General features: G+C 38.5%; 1 protein-coding gene across 1 annotated transcript in view; it reads right to left on the minus strand.

Annotated features, from left to right (window-relative positions):
- Positions 1-19,005, minus strand: part of mllt10 (MLLT10 histone lysine methyltransferase DOT1L cofactor) — a gene marked incomplete at its 3' end in the record, with an annotated part of 50,116 nt that overhangs the window by 20,341 nt on the left and 10,770 nt on the right. The window contains 8 exon segments of the mRNA XM_014018745.1: positions 98-580; positions 2,465-2,683; positions 4,815-5,160; positions 5,256-5,354; positions 11,058-11,144; positions 14,600-14,693; positions 14,805-14,908; positions 15,028-15,137. Coding sequence (XP_013874199.1) covers positions 98-580; positions 2,465-2,683; positions 4,815-5,160; positions 5,256-5,354; positions 11,058-11,144; positions 14,600-14,693; positions 14,805-14,908; positions 15,028-15,137 — 1,542 coding nt within the window.

A 19,005-nucleotide genomic window follows, 5' to 3' on the forward strand; every position in this document is an offset into this window, starting at 1 on the left:
ACAATAAAACTTCCTTGAATCCTTGAATAAAACTTCCTTGATTTATTGCTTATGGCGACAGGCCATTCTGTGTTTTGTGTCTCTGCAGCCTCCTTACCTGATCCGGCTGTGGTGGAGCTGCTGTTGCTCTGCAGGTTTCCATTCCTGAGGAGCGACGGGGACTTCTGAATGCCACCGGCAATGCCCATGACCCCCAGCCCCCTTTCGCCTCCTCCTATTCCCACTCCTAATCCGCTGCTGGAAACCAAACCTGATCGTCCTGAAAGTGTTGAGGAGGAGGAGGAAGTGGAGGCAGCGGAGGAAGAGGGGGCAGGGCTGGCTGCGGAGGAGGTGGGGAGMGTCAGAGATGGAGCTGCCTCCGTCGGCTTCAAGTCCGTGGTAAAACAAGGTCCGAATCGGTTTCTCCAGTTGCCCTTCTTTTTCTTCTTCACGCCGTCGTCCGCTGCTGCCGCGGCCGCTGCGCYGAGCCCCAGCCCTGAGCTGGAGGGCTGCGGCCGCTTGTAGCCCACCGCCCCRGAGAGGCTCGTCGTTTCACTCGATGCGTGGCCGAGGGAATTTTCATACAGCTTTCCACCAACTCCTATAAAACAAGAACAAAACTGAAACGTTGCGGCGAGGTCTTTCTGTTTAGCAGAGCTGTAAAGTAACTAAATACAAAYACTTTGTTACTGTACTTAAGTAGAATTTTTGGGTATCTGTACTTTACTTGAGTAATTATTTTTCAGCCTACTTTTTTACTTCTACTTCTTACATTTTCACACAATTATCTGTACTTTCTACTCCTTACATTTTTTAAAAAAAGGCAAGAAATAGAAAGTTGTTGCTTTTATTTCATTTTTGCTTGTTTTCATTCCAGCTTGTTATTATAAAAAATAAATACTATCCATATAAATTGTGCCTCCTAGATAGAGTGGATTTAATTGTGGTTGAATGAGAAGTATAAATATGTAAAATTCTGATACCGTATTAGTTTGTACACAAACAAATCATGTCACACTCCAGCAGGACATAATCATTAAAATAAAAGGACTGTACTTAAGAAGTATTTGTATTTCATGGATTATATTATTGCATTTGGCCCGCTATATTAACTAAAACAGCTAGACTGGTGCATCCTAAATTTAACATAAATTAATTATTTTAATACAATATAGTCATTTCTGCATTGTTTTGGGGAGGTCACCTCCTAATAAATGTCATTATGGAAAATCATGCCCCTTTTCCACTAGTGCCGGTACGGTTCGGTACGGTTCCAAGCCATTTCCATTAGGCCAGATTCATGGAACTGGCCCTTTCTTTAGTACCTACTTTGTTGTGGTTCCAAGTGGTCCCAGTCGACACCAAAATGCGACGTCAGAACACTGTCACTAATTGGCTAGGGGGTGGAGTCACTGGTTGCGTCTAAGCTGCCTTTACAACAACTCGAGGCGCCATTTTTTCAATTGCAGCAGCGACATTAGTCGTGTTTCCATCCAATTTTAATTCAAAATTTTAGCAATTTTTTTTTATTTCAGAACTTATTGGGCAAATGTATGTCCATCTCTCATTTTGTGCATTAAGTCTTCTTCGAAAAACCCAAAAACCACCTCCACCAACTGTCCAAAACACGTACTGGAACTGGACTGGAAAGGCAATGGAAAAGCACCCAAACTGACCCGTTCCGACACTAACCGTACTGACGCTACACTAAGTGGCACTAGTGGAAAAGGGGTCAACTGCTCATTTTAAATCAATACTTTTATTTTTAATACTTAAGTACAACAAATATCAGATACTTTAAGACTTTTACTCAAGTAATCTTCCTAAAGGAGACTTTAACTTTTACCAAAGTAATTTTTTGGTAAGATACTTGTACTTCCACTCAAGTATCATTTTTTGGTAATTTATACAACACTGCCGTTTAGTACTATACGATAAAATGAGATAGCGGAAAATTTACAGGAAATTTACTCAAAACCTTTAAATAAAGGACTATTTGCACATTTTATTCTGCTGAGTCATAGCTTGTCTACAAAAGAAGCAACGCCTGTCTCCTTGTCAGKTAATGCTGTTTTGAACCAAGAGTTTGCAACATGCTACAAGAGTTAGCACATGAGCAGGTGAAATACATGATCACTTGTTTTCTCCTCATCTGTGCATAAAAACAACTAAAAATCAATTTTTTATTTAATTCCATCACATTATTAGGCATGCACATTTAAGGGAAAAATTTGGTGCATCTCTAAAAGGTGTTAAAGTCTTCAAATTTGCTTATTTTAACTTGATTTGGAATATTTGAAAAGTTATCACACCATCAGAATTTCTTCCAGGACTTTAAAGTACTTAATGTTTTTGAGTCAATTTGTCTAAAAGGCATTCCTGTCAAGAAATTAACAAATGATGTGATAAAATTATGAAAAATAAAAGCAAATTTAAAAAAATAATAATAAAGTGAAATGGTAGATAACAACCAAAAGTGCGGCACCTGCAGAGGCTGTAGTAGCAGACATAAGAGAACCAAAGAGAGTTGCAGTTCCCTCTGAAACTCCCCCCTCCAAACTCGGTTTCACCAAACAGCTGCTGAACGACGGTGGGGAGGAAAAAGAGGTTCCACCACCGGCACGCAACGACGAGTCTGAGAAGCTTAGGAAGTCGGAGGAGGAAGGGGCAGAAGGGGTTTTGCTGGCGCTGGTCAACAGCAGGCCTGGGAGACAAGAAACAAGACAGGTGGGAAACAATGGCCAACAAAATAACAAAAGAAGGAGAAGTGAAGCTGGCAAGGAAGGAAGCTAAACAGGATGCTGCTGAGAGAAATAAGAGCGGGGAAAAACACATTATTGCTGCGAAAGTTTGCCCAATGCTCTTTAGGGAGGAACAAAAACTAAAATGAGCGTTTTATCTCCAAAACAGTCAGCTTTTCTGGATCATATAGTCCTCCCGTTTATCAGAGGAAGTACGCCTCTCTGAAGGACACTAAGAGATAAAAAGACATTCAAGGTTTAAACTGGAAAAAAAAATACAAACAATGACTTCTCTTATGTCCTGACTTCCTTACATGCTCTACTTATGTTTTACGACAGGATCCCAGATTCAGATGAAGTTATCACAACCRCACCTGAGCTAACCTTGTCAACAACACAGTGCTCATTAGGGCTGGGTAAAAAAATCCTTTTAATCCATCTTGGATCAATTTCATTTAAATTTGGGAAAATCAAATCACAGGGCATGAGAGCGATTCTTCTTGTGCGCGCGTCTAAAATGTGGTTCTATATTTTGTCACTCCTGGCTTGCCGTATGTTTACATCCAGTTGACGTTCAGCGCTAACGTTAGCTTTCGATAAGTTGTCTGGATCAAAACAAAAGAAACTAAGGAATCACTAACATTATCAGCCGAGTCTCAGCAGAACTTTAAGTGCCTGTGACAACAAATTTTTTTAAAAAATATGAATGCATTTTTGCAAAGATAACATCGATAACACATTGTAAAACAAATTTCACGTTGCTGAGATGAACGGTTGTTGAGATATTTGCATGTGAAGAAACAGGAAGTGATGTCAAAGGGGAATGTCTGCATGTAAACAAAGCGTTGTTACAAAAGCTAACAACACAAACTGTAGAGACGAATCTGATGTTTCTTTAGGGTTATTTTTAGTCGCTATCAAAGAGAGAGGAGGAAGAGTTAAAGTTTAAATAATTTTGTTTTAATAAACAGAGACCAGCAAGTTTATTTCATTAAAGAGTTCTCCTTTGATGTCACTTCCTGTTTCACTTTGGCTGAGACAAATAAAAAAAATATGCCAATTACGTGACATAACGGGTAAAATCATGTGTACTATGCCAATTTTCTTAAGCATAAAGATGCTTTCTTTGACTATTTGTATTTGAAATATAGACATGTCACAGGCACTTTAAAGATAACAGAGACCATGGTGACTTTTGTTTGCAAAGATTTGCGCTCCTACACTGTAGAGAAAACGAAGCTTTGACGAGCGGCTCGTTAGRCGCTCGAACCAAACAACTGTATGTAAACATCTGACTGAACTGTTCTCCACAGCGTGTTTAAATGTGTTAAAGACGACATTCCAACAAAATCATTTAGTTTTGTCACCAATATTATTATTTTTAAACTTTAAGAAGTCTTAATGAAATCCACAGTGATGAAATGTTGTAGTTGTATTGTTTGTTTTAATTATTTATAAGTAAATTTTAATAAGTTATATTGAACATAACAGAAGCATTACAAATATAGTTTTCATACACTCAGAGTGGGCAGAAGTATATTTATATTAGCCTACCTCTTCTCCTGCAACCTTATTCCATCACTTCTTCTTCATCGAGAAAATTATTAATTTCTTAAAAAGGAATTCCTCCAACAACACTATCGCCTGCAATTCCTTTTTACTTTAAAACCTTTTAATTTGTGACAGTTTTCCTTCAAGATTAAACTGTTTAATATAAAAGTTTGTCCTTATGGTGAAGAGAAACAATAGTAATATTGTGTTTTGCAGCACTGTTGAACCATTTTCATTATTTAAGAGCAGATCGAATCGAATCGAGATTAATCGATTCAGAACCTTATGAATCGAATCGATCTGGAGAATTGTCCATGATACCCAGCCCTAGGTCTCATACATGCACACAGAACAACACCTTCTTACTGAGGTCGTCAAACCGTTGGTGTAATTGTGCTGCACTGGCAGTATTTTTTGAGGGGTGGGTGGGCTAAGTAGTAAGAGTAACTGATTTGTCATTGTATTTCCATTTTTCTAACTGTGGGGATAATTCCCGCTTGTGGGAAAATTAACATACAGCACCGTTTGCTGCCATCAACTCACCTTGATGGAAAGGCCCCGTGGAAACGGAGGCAGATGTAGAGGAGGTTGCCATGGTGACCACAGCGGYAGAGGGTACGGGTTTCCCCGAGGAGGTGAAAGACTTGCGCCCGCCCCTCTGTCCCACCGCGTGACCCCCGCCGCTGTTCTTCTTGTTCTTGACCTCGGATGCCGCCTTGCCAGCGTCTGCGGCCGGGCCGTCCTTGGAGCCGCCGCCGCCGGGGTGAGCGGATGACACCTCCTGGAAGTTGGCGTTGGTGAAACGGGCAGCGCTCTCCTCCAGTCGCTTCTGCGAGGCGGCCACCGGCAGCGAGGTCACGCCTCCCCCCGAGTTACTGCTGCTGTAGCTCTGGAGGGAGAGGAGGTGAGAAGTGAGGAATGGAGGGAAGGAAAAAAAGAGAGGAGCAGAATGAAATCAAGACCAGGTTAGAAAGGTGACCTCACCTTGTCTGGAACCATAATGTTTGGAAGGACAAGTGAGGGCGACAGGTCCATCGAGCCTTTCTTGTGTTTCGGTTTGTGTCTGTCCCGTTCCTTGTGTTTCTGAGCACAAAAGGGTGAAAAAAAAATGCAATTTTAAAAAATACATATTGATGCTGCTCAACATGAGAGAGGAGAATTAAAAACTAGTGGCAGGACTAGAAAAATATTAAAAAAGAGGAGAAGAAAGTAGGGGTGCTCGATAGTTATTGGTCCGATATCATAACAAACAGAACCGATATGTAAATGTTTGCCAGCACGGCGGTGATTATGCGTGTTTATTTTTACCCTTTTTTGGTCAAACCACTTCCCGTCCGGCACGACCCGAGCAACGTTCAAGTTGCGTCAGAAAAAACAACTTTCTCACTAGAAAAATAATTAGAATACTCTGTGCTGAAAAACTACCAGTCATTTTAAGAATTATTAATGTTTTATTTATTAATATTACTCTTTTGCATGTGACTAAATAGAGCTAATCAAGCCTATTGTTAGGTGATGGCCCTCTTTTGCATGTGACTAAATAGAGCTAATCAAGCCTATTGTTAGGTGATGGCCCTCTTTTGCATATGACTAACCTGTTTGTCCATGTGGAGGCAGTGCTAATAAGGCTGAGTTCACCTGAAACTCGTCAGACTGAAGAAGTCTCTTGGAGGAGAGACRAAACGTTTCACTAAAGAAGAACCCATCCAGAGGACCTACTTATTTTTTCTTTTTGAATTATTAATATTATTTTAACCCTGTATGTTACACACAAACTTTATAATTATAAACATAAAAGGTCAGAAAAATTACTCCCAATTTGAGAACATGTGATGTCCGTTACCTCCTGAATGCAGCACAAAGKCTGTACTGTTAAAAACGCTAACAACAACAAGCTAGCATTCAAGAACTCATCGGGACTTAATCATTGCTGAGGCTTTGGACAAATCCTATAAAATTGCCAGAGATGACGCAGATCTCAAGCAATTTAACGATGGAAATGATGACAAGCTGCCGTTCACCCTCGCTAAAGACCGAAGCTTTTATCACCTGTTAGCCACCGTTTACCATCGAGCTGCTGCTCTCTGTTGTGTCTGCCTGTAAGTATGATGCGGTCGTAATGCATTAACACTCTCAGAAGCTGTTTCAGTTAGAAAAATGTTTTAAATCATATATTAATAATAATAAAAACAAATGTACTTTGAATCTAACTTGTGTTAGTGCATTATCTGTTTTGAACTTGTGGAATGACTTCTGTTTTGTTTAAATCTGAGATTTTGGTCTTGTTTATTTATGTTATGATCTTGACCCATTTTTGACTCGTCTTATCTCATGGCATGTTATTGGTTATTATCGGTAATCAGCCATTAGAAGGAGAAAGTTATCGGTATCRGTTCTTAAAATAAGTTATTGTGCATCCCTASAAGAAAGTTCAAATTTGAGACATTCACATATTCGAATATTAAAATTAGAATGGATTATAAACAAGGAAGAGGAGTGTGTCTGAAAGGAGGAAAGAAAGTGGGAATGCAGCATTTTAAAAGCTCCATCTAAGATTAAAGCCAGGACAGCCACACAAAACAAAGAGAGTGATGAATAAGAGATAAAAAGGAGCATTTAGCATCTTGCTGTATAGAGACGCATCTAAGTGCCATGTGTTGAAGAGTAAAGGGGTCTTCGGGTTTCATCCAATCACAACGTTCCTCTTGGACCATCAAAGCTTAATTTACACCCTTGCCAACACACAGACACTGCCACCCTCCTCTCGCACCCGAGGTGGAGACTGGGTGCCAGCACATTTACACCTCACGTGCACGCCCGCCACTCTGACACCTCTTCCACGTTCGCATGCATGTGGACAGGTGCACAAACTCTTAAAATGCACACTTGCATGTGTGCAGTCATGCACGCTTTAGGTAATAAGCAGCAAAAATATGCACAGATCCTGAGAAACGAAAAAAAGGGGCTCCACGTGCTTGTAACGATCAGTGTCGGAGGCTGATATGCAACACAAGAAACTCGCCCACCCCCCTCCTCCTTTGAGGGTTTTGGTAAAAACTGATTGCATGGGGGGAACTGTGACAGTTTAGCCAGACTTCCTCTGTGAATGGCGGTTAACAGACACTGCCGGCCAAACCAGAAGATAGCAGCTTCGTTTTGTTCCCTCTGCACACTGACATCCCCCTTGCTAGAGGGAAAGACATATGTCTCTAAATGCAACTCAGATGATTTTAAAATTCACTTTACACTTGATTTTCATCTCGCTTCTTGACAATGTAGTTCCATTTCAATTTGTCTGAACAAAAATGCAACTTTAAACCTAAAATGGTGCATTTAAAACAACAATTTGACTATTTTTTATTATTATTATTTTAAACCAATTAGCCGACTCTTGAGTAATGCAAGACGTTCTTGGGTAAACTACAACTACTGAAGGCCCTGTCACACTATGACGTTTTAGACAACTTATGAAAATTTTAAAGACATCTACGTTGAAGATGAAATTGGAAAAAATCAACTGGAAGCTTCTTTTAGGCGTGTACATCCTATTTTTCTTACAAACTGATAAAATATTTAAATTTATTAGCAATTTAGACATAAAAATGTTTCATAAGTTGGCATAAGCTGTCCAGGCCTTTTGAAATTTTGAAGGTAAAATATCCACAAACAACAAAACTTTCTGAATTAGGAAACCATGTCCTGTATGAAACAAACAGTGTAGGTCTTTTTAAAGAGTTGTTGCCTCCACTGTGATATTTATTTCTTGAGTTGAATTTAAAACTTTGGTGGAATTGATTGCGAAGAAATGATTATTGTTTTATATTATTATAAAACAAGTAACGGATGCTACTGTAAGTTAAGTTATGCTTAGTTAGTTAGCTAAGTTAAGCTTAGAATGAAGTAGCTAACAATTAGCTTTTGGTTTAATTAGTAACACATGCATCCCACTTGTCTATTGGTCAACTAATTCAATGATTCCCAACCAGGGGTACGTATAACCCTTGAGGTACGTGAGCATATTACAGGGGGTATGTGGAAAAATTTTCCAGGTGTGTAAAAAAAATAAATAAAAATAGGACTGGGATATGTAGGACCCTATGATTTCTGCAATGTGGAAATCACAGATTTGACACAAAATGGAATCCAGTATAAAACGCAGAATCTCAGGGAATTTGCTCATTTGGGTGAGTTTCTGATGTGTTTAGGATGCTGCTGTTTCCTGTACCTGCCATTACCTGGTTTATTTAATTATTCACTTTCAAGGCAACGTTTTTATCTTTATCTTTCTTTGAAAAGAATAAAATGCCTGAGAACTGAACATTCTAGGGAATTAAATAGATAATTTTCATTTAATAATCAGCTGTTGTACATTATAGTTTTGGAGAATCATCATTACGTTTGACTGAGGGGGTATACAAGTCTAAAAAGTTTGGGAACCACTGCACTAATTAAYTGATTAATTAGGACGACTTCAAAGACTTATTTTCCATACTCTGTTACAAGAATCTGATCAACAAACAGTTTTTASAAAGAAGGCAGAAGAACCTAAAGTCTGGGCAAAAACAACAAGGTGTAAAGATAACAGAGAGGTGGAGAACCCAACAGACCTGAAGTCTTTAGGGTTTCCCTTGTTTTTCATTAACATTCCTGAGGTAGGTGTTGATGGACAGAAGCTGAGCCGAGAGGGTCGGGTAACACACACACTCCCGAGCACCCACACAACTGGGCGTGGGAAACATAAGACACACACAATGTAATTCTGACACAGCCTTATCAATCAGGTCAATTGATTATACAGGCGGAGACAAAACCTTTCAGCGAACTCTCTCCTCTTTTTGTCTGTCGCTGCTCATCGCCGGCCTGATCATTTAACTTGTCTGAGGGGCTTTTGAGACTGTGTGGGGTAAATGCGAGCTGTCCCTGACAATAACGGCATCTATTAAGGTTTTTTTTTTTAACTCTTGAATGCAGATCGCTGACTTCAGTGGGGAAAATCCACTTTTCAGGTTGACACACTTTGTGTTCAAAATGTCTCTTTGCACATATTTAATTGAAATAAACTTGTTTGAAGCTCAAACATGATCATTTTAAATCTTTGGACATTTAAACAAACTTGTTAGATAAAATTCTGACTGTAATGTTTTCTAATAAACTACTAACTTTGGATTATTTTTCAGGATTTTATTGTTTAGTTTTATTCACTGTTATTTTAATGTCTTGACAAAGCAAAAAAAAAAAAGTGGAAAATTTTCCTACTTTTGTTAACAGAACAAAAAGCCAGGATTTGAGTCTGAAGTGTTTGGGCAGGTATTGGTGGGCTGAAACCCCTGAAATTAATGCCATACAATCCAACTGTGGCTCTCCGTGTGGTGAACAACTCACGAGAAAAACAGACATACACTTCATCCATCACAGCCAAAATCCATAAAACAATCCTTTAAGTTAATGTATAAAATTGTGATGCTTTTGTAAGCAAGAAACTACAAACAAAGCAGCTTTTGTTAAATGGTTTAAAATTCAAATCTATGTCCTCGGGAGGAAGAAGGGTCACAGAGACGAGAAGGAGGGAAAGATGGGCAGAAAGAGAGGAACAGGAAGTAAGAAAGTAATCCGCCCTGGCCTGGCAGGAATTCCCCCGTGCAGTTTACCGCAGGATTTCTGACCAGGCATTGTGTGTGTGTGTGTGCGCTTTGTGGGGAGGGTTGTTTCCTGCAGGCCTTTTTAAGCAGCCGGTGTGGGGGATCTCTAAGCCCCTGCTGTAGGTTGACTGCAGGCTCTTACATCAAGGTGGGTACACATCTGAACCTCCAAATCACATAACAAATGCATGTGTACACGTACACGTACACGTACACACACACACACACACACACGCACACACACACACGCACGCACGCACACACCTAATCCCAGTGATCTCCGACCCAAGAATGGGGATAGATTAAGTGTGTATGTGTGAATGTATTCAAGCAAAAGAGGGGTTTTATCCAATGCTGCTCAAACAGTATTAATAAAGACAAATAAAACAGTGATCTCAATCCTAATTTCACAAAATAAAATTAGGAAAAAGCAGTAAAATTTATGTTTTAGGTCAATTCAATGAAAAATTACCACGTGGAATCAAAAAAAGTGTTTCGGGAAAAAAAAGCTGCTGCCCTCACAACATTCAAAGTGTAATTTACTGAGCTGTCTGTATAAACGCCACTTAGGAAGGTAAATAAATAATCTTAAGGGTGGGTTGATGTGTTTCTTTTGTCTAAAATAAATAACTTAACACAGGTGACTTTACGGGGATTTTTGTGTCTTTTGAGTTCAAGCTAAAAGCACAAAAATCAAATAGTTTAGCTTTTTTTWAAACAACAATGAATTTTAGAAACTGTAAGCTCCAACTGCAATGCAAAAAAAATTGTGATTCTGACATATTTTACATAAAACTGATTTGCTTATGTTTGTGTCGATGCAAATGTGGACTGTGTGACRACAGCTGTGCAACTAGTCTTGGCAGGTGGACTGTAGTGAGGAGYTCAGGAGGTACACTGGACAAATTAAGGCTTTTGCTTTAAGTGCACAACACGGTGAGGTATTTGACCGTTTCTGTTCCCAGGTGCAAATAAAAATGTTAAGCAAATAATTCAACACCAGCAGTGAATTCAAACTCTTATCTCCACAAGTGTCCACCATTATTAAGTGTTTTGTTGCACATTTGCCCATTGCTCCGCAGTGTGATCAGGTAAGAGAGCGTGTTTCATAAGTGGGAGGCAGAGAGGGGTCAGAGGGCTGACTTACCTTGTCCTGGTTTGGGGGTCTATCCATACAATGAGAGGAAGAGTCACTTAATCTTTGAGACCTACTACCACGGCCCCTGCTCCTTCGCTAAAAACCAAAGAGGAACTCCAAGTTACTGGATGGAACTCCTCCAGAGAAAAAAAGCTAAATGTTGACGCAAATCAGCTAAGATACTTAAGTTATTATAAAAAAAAAACACTCAAACTAAAAAAAATTAAATCAGACTCAAATTCCTAGCTGCTGTGGCAGTATATACTCAAATAAAACCAAATTTTAAATAAATTATAAGAATTAAAATCCAATTTTTGCAGCACATTTTGCCTTATTAGAAAAACATATAAAAAAAACTCTGAGAAATAGTATAACAACCAACAAAAGCTTTGTCCAAACAAGAAACTCAAGTGTTCCTGCAACATAGAGCTGGGCAGTATGACCCAAATTTTATATCACTGTATTTTCAACAATTATACCAGTATCACAATATTTGACAGTATTTTTCTTTTCATCACAGCTCAGCTAATAATAAACGTTACAATCACCTGATAAAGTCAAGGAATAGTTTCTGTGTTGAAGAAAGAGAATAACATCATCTGACCACAGTTTGCTAATCAAAAAGCAGCTTTTGTACATTTTAACTTCAGCCTGAGAAGTGACGGGAAAAAAATACCATCCAACACCGTGATACAGATGATTGTTAAAAAAATACTGATATAAAATTTTGGTCATACCACCCAGTACGACTGCAGCGTCTAGAAACTCTGGCAGTTGATTTTATCAAAAAATATACGTCCTGTTGCTCTAAATGTCTTCAATTCTAATGACAATCTAATACAATAATTACAAACACATTAACCTCACAAATAATTATTACAAACACTAAAACCTCATCAAATAAGGCTAAACTAAAGAACCAACATGGAGGTCCAAAACGCAAGAATCACTTTCTTTGTCACAAATTCTAATACCTCAGTTATTGTATAATAAGCCTAAAATCCAGCTTATTTCTTAATAATTTTTAAAAAAAACATTTTTGCCAAGACAAGACTCTGAACAACCAGTCAGATATTTTCACTCCACTGGTTCATAGACACATTTATAGGACTGAAATAGGAACAAAAGAAAAGTATTTTTTGAAAAGATGTGTCTGGCTAAAATTAAATACATTTGAGCTTGGACTAAAGAAAGATTAATCTAAGTTAGTTAAACACTAATCCTGTCAACAGGCGTAAACATCCATCCAGTGTTATTTTACGAAACTCGTTCGCTCTGCAATGTTGCTTTTCCCATCATTAATTCGCTCACGTTCGTTCTTGTTATCCAAACAGTTCCACCATAATGACATTATACCCCAGCATCGAAAGCAATTTATACACAATCAATGTAATCCATAACAGCTCCAGTCTTTCATTCAGTACTTCTTAAAATTGAAAAATGAGAGAATATTTGGGTTTGAGCACAACATAAAGCCAGTTCTGTCTGACATTCAACCACCGTACCACAAACAGTCAAATATTTGTGGTAGATATTTATTTGCCTGTCTCCAACTGCAGAAATGACATTTTAAGTCGACTTGTGACGAGAAGTCAACGAGTGATCTCTTTAGTGGGGATAGAATGGTTGAAGAACAAGATCTGACCCGTTCTGTTGAACCTGTCTTACTGTGTGTAATATTTGTTTTGGTGCGGGACGGGAAAAAAAGTCAGTGAAGTGCAGCAAAGTCAGAGAGCAGCGGYCAGGTCAGATCATGAAGGATTACAGTGTGCTGATCTGCCCAAGTAGCAATAATACGACTTGATTTGAATGAAGAGCAGGGAAACAACTAAAACATGCAGGACAGGGACACATTTGAACACAATCTGGTTTTTTTTCCAGCCAAATCACACGATTTATTAATTTGTTAAATGCACGGCCTCAATCAACGAGTCAAAACAAACGAGACACAGTTCCATGAATTTCTCATCCAGACGGCAGCGAGAGCTGAGAATAAAAGCAAAACTAAAAAACTCTGTCCCTAAAAATAACTTTATAAATTTATAAAGTTTTATAAATACGGCTTGGCTTTTTACTCAAAACAGAGACACAAACAAAAGCTTTTTCCAGAGTTTGTGCAGCAACACGGCAAACATTTCCAACCACTTCAAGAGACATGATCAGAAAGGAGAGCAGCCACAACACAGCAGTAATCTGAAACAGACCACTTAATACAGACGTTTGATGAAGGCAAATAAATGAAAATCTTTTTAAAATAAGTAATGATTCTCCATGAACCAAAGACCGTCACAATGATGTGACAGAAAACAGATGAACATATCGTCTACATTTGTCATGTTTTGCTGCTAATATATTTGTTCAATATTTTCTTGGGACTTGCTATTTTACCCAAACAAATAAACACTGCTTATTTATTTTCCTCCAAGTCTTTTATCTGCATAGATTATATTTTTGATTAAATACAGGATCCCATAGAGCAGGGGTTCTCAAAYRTTTTAGGTCTGGGGACCCCTTACAAGTGTGAAAATTTTCCATGGACCCCCCTCATAAATCCCATGCTGTTTTAGAAATTCTTCACTGTCATTTTAACCTCTAAATACTATGGGAATACTATTTTTTGTTTGGTTTAGTATAATTGTTTTACTAGTACATTGTTCCCCATATTCATTTTTTAAAATAAAATCCAAATTAACAATTTATTGTAATTTGCGAGGACACCCAAGATGGAGCTTGTGGACCCCTGGGGGTCCTGGGGCCACAGTTTGAGAACCTCTGCCATAGCACACCTTCTCGGCCCAATATGAACTGACACGCACCACGAGGGCGTGGACGGGAACAAAATTTCCAGAGATGTGACGCGAGCAGGGACGAAGGCAGATAAAGGTTGAACAGAATAAAAATATCAGGTGGAAGAGAAACAAGAAAATGGAGTCACAAACACGGAGARGAGGAAGTAGAGAAGTAAAAGCAGTCAGCACGAGATAGTAGAAATTGACGGGGAGAGGTGTGGGAACCATGACTAGAAAAAACAAAACATTGTACAAGAAGAAACAGATAAACAGAAAGAAGTGATAATTGAGAAAACAGAATGGTGTTAGGAGGACGGAGACAAAAGAGTTCAGGGAGACGAAAGGATGAAGGATGTGATAAGTTACGTCTAATGCAGCGAAAAAAGGGGGGGGGGTGCGAAAATAAAATGCATTTCTAACAATATCTATTATCTGTTCATAACAATTATAACAATAAAACTAAACAAATCATTTATATTCAAACACACCCAGCCTCCCTAACACACACACTTGTAATTACATGCAACAAACCCTGAAGCTGTCACGGCTCTTAATACCGCGTGTCGTACTTTAAACTAAATTCTGTCAATGAATAATTAAATAAATGGGAGGAAATCCAATTTATCCACACGTGTGGGAACAGGCTGAAGCTGCAAATACAGTTTTCTATAAGAAGTTTACATCTGGTGTAGCGTGGCGTTTGAGTTAGTAGGTTATAAATGCATGCAACCATTACAACAAAAACAAAAACAGGACACTTACCAGTTTGCTGTGATGGTATTTGCAATATCCACAGTATTTGACATTATCTGCATCTGAGCCTTGTTCTTCACATAATAACCCTGCAAACTGGGCACTGACGACATAAAAAAAAAAACAGGGAATTGAAAACGAACAATAAAATGTTTGTAAAACCCCATTTTGATGTGAGAAAATGGGAACTGGCTGATCATCTGACATGTCTCACCATGTGACGTGGAAGGCCTGTCGGCAGCCATGTTTGTTGCAGGTCATGCAGGCTCCGGTGGCCGCTTTGCTCTCTCTGCCCTGCTCTTCACAGATGTAACACGTCTGCACACACAGACAGACAGTTAGGATCATTCACTTCAATTAAAAGAGAAGATGAACACCTCCTCATTTAACCTGGACATGTTTCAATGACAAACGCCTGCAAAGATGCATTTTGTTACCTTGTTGTAGCGCTCGTGTGGCACAGACTGGAGTACGATGGGCTCCATAGTTGAGACGTTTGCAAACTCCACCTCCGGTATGTAAAGCGCACAAACCACGTGGGCCCAGCCTGTTAAAAGCCATAAAACACGGCTGTAAGCATTCGCAATTATGTGTCTGCACAATTTGCACACAGATGAATTAAGTGCCTGACAATGATTTGAAAAGAAGAAAGTGTGAGCCGAACTAAAAAAAAATTTAAAAAAAAGAAGCTTACTATTGAGAAAGAAATGCAGCAGGGCTCTTATACATTTGAATTTTGAAATTCCACACTTTTCCAAAAATGTCATCATATAAAGGCTGGGCAGTATGACCTCAAATTCATATCACGGTATAAATTGAACCCCTTTACGGTAACGGTATATAATGCGATAGAAAATTATCATAAAAAGCAAAGATAATGTAATTTTAGAGCATTTATTTAGCAGAAAACTGCAATCATAATCAAACCCAGCATTTTTGCTGTAGTGCAAATGAACACAACAGAAGTACAAAAGAATGTTTTATATATAATGCAAAACAATTTCAACAACAAACAAAAACATTTCTCAAATTTTCAACAATATCAAAATAAAGTTGATATATAAGTTGTTATAACCAGCACTTCAAGTAAAATTAGTCATTTAGACATAAAAAAAATCAAAGTTGGCATAAATTGCCTAAAATGTTATAGTGTGACAGGACCTTAAGGGGCTTAAGTGTGTACATATAGTCATAAAACTATTTCAGATAACTGGAATGTAAGTGTGGTGAAGCCAAATAAATGTAATATCTGCCTGCCATACAATGAACTTCTGCCTGCTGCACTCTCATCTTCATCATCAGAGCAGAACTGTTACATCAGCAAGATGGATTTATGACTGAACGAACGTCCACATCTTTTTTTTTTTATCATCTCTGTGGGTAATAATACAGAAAAAACAAGTCTTTTTCCCTGACAACTTGGGTGTGAAAAAAACTACAGTTGTTCATGCTTCGCTCTGTGCAACGTGCAGCAGGAGGGAGGGAGGAAATCATCCCACGTCCCGCAACACGACGGCATGACGTAACTTTTCTACAGCAGGAGGGGGAAATTTTTGAGGATTTATTCTCTCTATACGTGTTTTAAAGCGCCTGTGACATTAAATTTTTGTAATAAACATGAAAAGACAACATTGATAACATGTTGCAAACCAAATTTCACGCCCCTGAGATCAACAGTTGTTGAGATATTTGCATTTGAAGAAACAGGAAGTGATGTCAAAGGGGAATGTCTGAATGTAAACAGAGCATTGTTACAACAGCTGACAACACAGACTGTAGAGAAAAATCTGATGTTTCTTTAGAATTATTTTGAGTTACTATCAAACACAGATGATGATGTGTTAAAGTTTAAATGATATTGTTTTAATAAACAAAGACCAGAGAGTTAATTTTATTAATGAGTTTCCCTTTGATGTCACTTCCTGTTTCACTTTGGCTGAACCAAAACCAAAAGAAAATAGTCAGTTATGGGACAAAATGGGTAAAATCATGTGTATCATGCCACGTTTCTTACGTATAAAGATGTTTTCTATGAGTTTTTGTATTTGAAGGATATGCATGTCACAGGTACTTTAAAACGCTAAATTTCTTCATTTATTTTCAGAATRTTTCAAACTGCTGCTCAGCTGTCTCTGCACTMGCAGCCCAGTTGACACAGGTGAGATGACGTAACTGATGACAGTGCAGTAGATGGTAAATTTCTACCGTAGCCCAACTTCATACCGTTTCTACCGTCTACCGCATAAACCACGCAGCCCTACATCATATCAGTGAATGTATTGTAAATGCCCATTCAGTCATGTGGTTTTATTATCTGTATGCCTCAAATACCATAAAAACAAACACTATGGAGTAATATATTCAATTCAATTTAAAAAAGACTTTATTGATCCCAAAGGGAAATTAGATAAATGTTTTTATATATACATAATACAGCGGGTAAAATAAGTATTGAACACGTYAACATTTTTCTCAGTAAATATTTTACTAGAGGTGCTAATGACATGAAATTTTCACCAGATGTTGGTAACAACCCAAGTGATCCATACATACAAAGAAATCAAACCATAAATGTCCAGAAATGAAGTTATTTGTAATAATGTGRAATGGCACAGGGAAAAAGTATTGAACACATGAAGAAAGGGAGGTGTAAAAAGGCATGGAAAGCCAAGACACCAGCTGAACTCTCTCAGTAATTAGAAAACAAGCCTGCCCCTTGTCGGTGCAAATTAATATAAGCTGGTTCAGTCCCAAATGATGGCCAGGTATCACACAAGAACCATCTGATGATGGGTAAAAGTAAAGAGCTCTCTCAAGACCTTCACAACCTTGTGAGGAGCACCTGGTCGTGGTCGGTTTATGGTGAAATGATGTTCTTTCCACTTCTGAATTATGGCAGATGTTGCTACCGACATCTGGTAAAAAATTTCATGTCATCAACACCTCTAGTAATATATTTACTGAGAAAAATGGTGACGTGTTTAATGCTTATTTTGTCCGCTGTATATACTTTTTCTAATTAAATGTTTTTAATAATTTCCAAATATCACGTGTTTTAGTCTTCAGTACAAAATGATCTTTATGAGTAAAACTAGGTGGTCACTTATACTATCAAGAAAAAGGCTGTGATAAGATGTTGCAAACTGCACATGTAACAAGTTAATAATCAGCAGTTTTACAGCATTAACCAGGAAACATGCAACCATAGGAAGTAACTGTTCTGTTTAAAGATATTAAGGTGTTAACTGGACTTAAAACTTCATCATAAAAAGGGAAAAGATTTTATCATGTGAGGTAGAAAAATGCATGAAACCTGTAAAGCTGAGTGTGCATGCACCTATGGGTTTCCAAACAGTAACTCAACAGCCAAGCTCCTGACGAATAAAACCTCAAACTAGAGGTTTAATGTGGTAGATGAACTTCAATACATTAAATAATTAAGATTATTTTCTTTTATGTACAGCTAATGGGAACATAGTCTAAAAACACCAATGTTTGTTTCCATACTTGACATTTTTTCCCAATCTTTATCCAGCACAGGAAAACAGCAAAAAATAAAAAATAAAAAAATCCATACTTTTTAAGACTGCACAGTAACCCYGACAAAAAGCTTGATAGTTTTTAACTGGTAAGGCGAGCTCTTTGATGTGGACTGAACAAAGAAATTAAAATAGTCGATGATGGTTCTTTTCCAGCTATAATTGTCCGTCATTTCCACGCATCAAACAACAGGAAAGTCTGAGTGCTCCATTTACTTACTTTTAAGCTCTTAGTGACTTTTAGAGAAGATCAAATAATGGCTTTAAAACACATCAAACATAAATTATAAACCATCTCTGGTCCAAACAAAAAGGTCCATGTCAAACATACATTTCCCCCGCCGGGCCCCTTCGCTAAACCTCACGTTTACGTGTCGAAGCGTGAACTTTGGAATGCAGAATCTCACGTGCTTTAATTTGTAAAGTGGAAGAGTGTGTACCTAAGCAACTGTTTACTGAGGCCCAGCGCACACTCACACACACAGCTGCCTGTCAACAAAGACAAACTGGGGGCAGTAGAGTGACAGCAGGGCACGGCGGAGAGGCAACAAAATTGACGATAGGTTGAGGAGGAGCTGGAGGAGGTGAACAGCAGGTCAGATGGAGGTGGGAGTCTCCTACCACACTGGAGGTGTCTGTTTTTCCCCCCACACACAACAGCTGAAACAAAAAAACTGACTTAAACTTACAGTTGAACCCATGACCTGCCTTTGACCTGGTGAGTGGGGTGGAGGGGGGGAGCAGGAGGCGGGACAGGAGGGTGGAGCGGATGTGAAATGTGGCCAAGTTGTTGTGTCGAAGAATCTGGAAGAGCCCTATAAACTAGGCCTGTCGCGATAGTCAATAAATCAATTAATCGCACGATAACTTTTTTTT

Source organism: Austrofundulus limnaeus, unplaced genomic scaffold (assembly GCF_001266775.1).
Source record: "Austrofundulus limnaeus strain Quisiro unplaced genomic scaffold, Austrofundulus_limnaeus-1.0 Scaffold201, whole genome shotgun sequence".
Taxonomy (NCBI): Eukaryota; Metazoa; Chordata; class Actinopteri; order Cyprinodontiformes; family Rivulidae; genus Austrofundulus; species Austrofundulus limnaeus.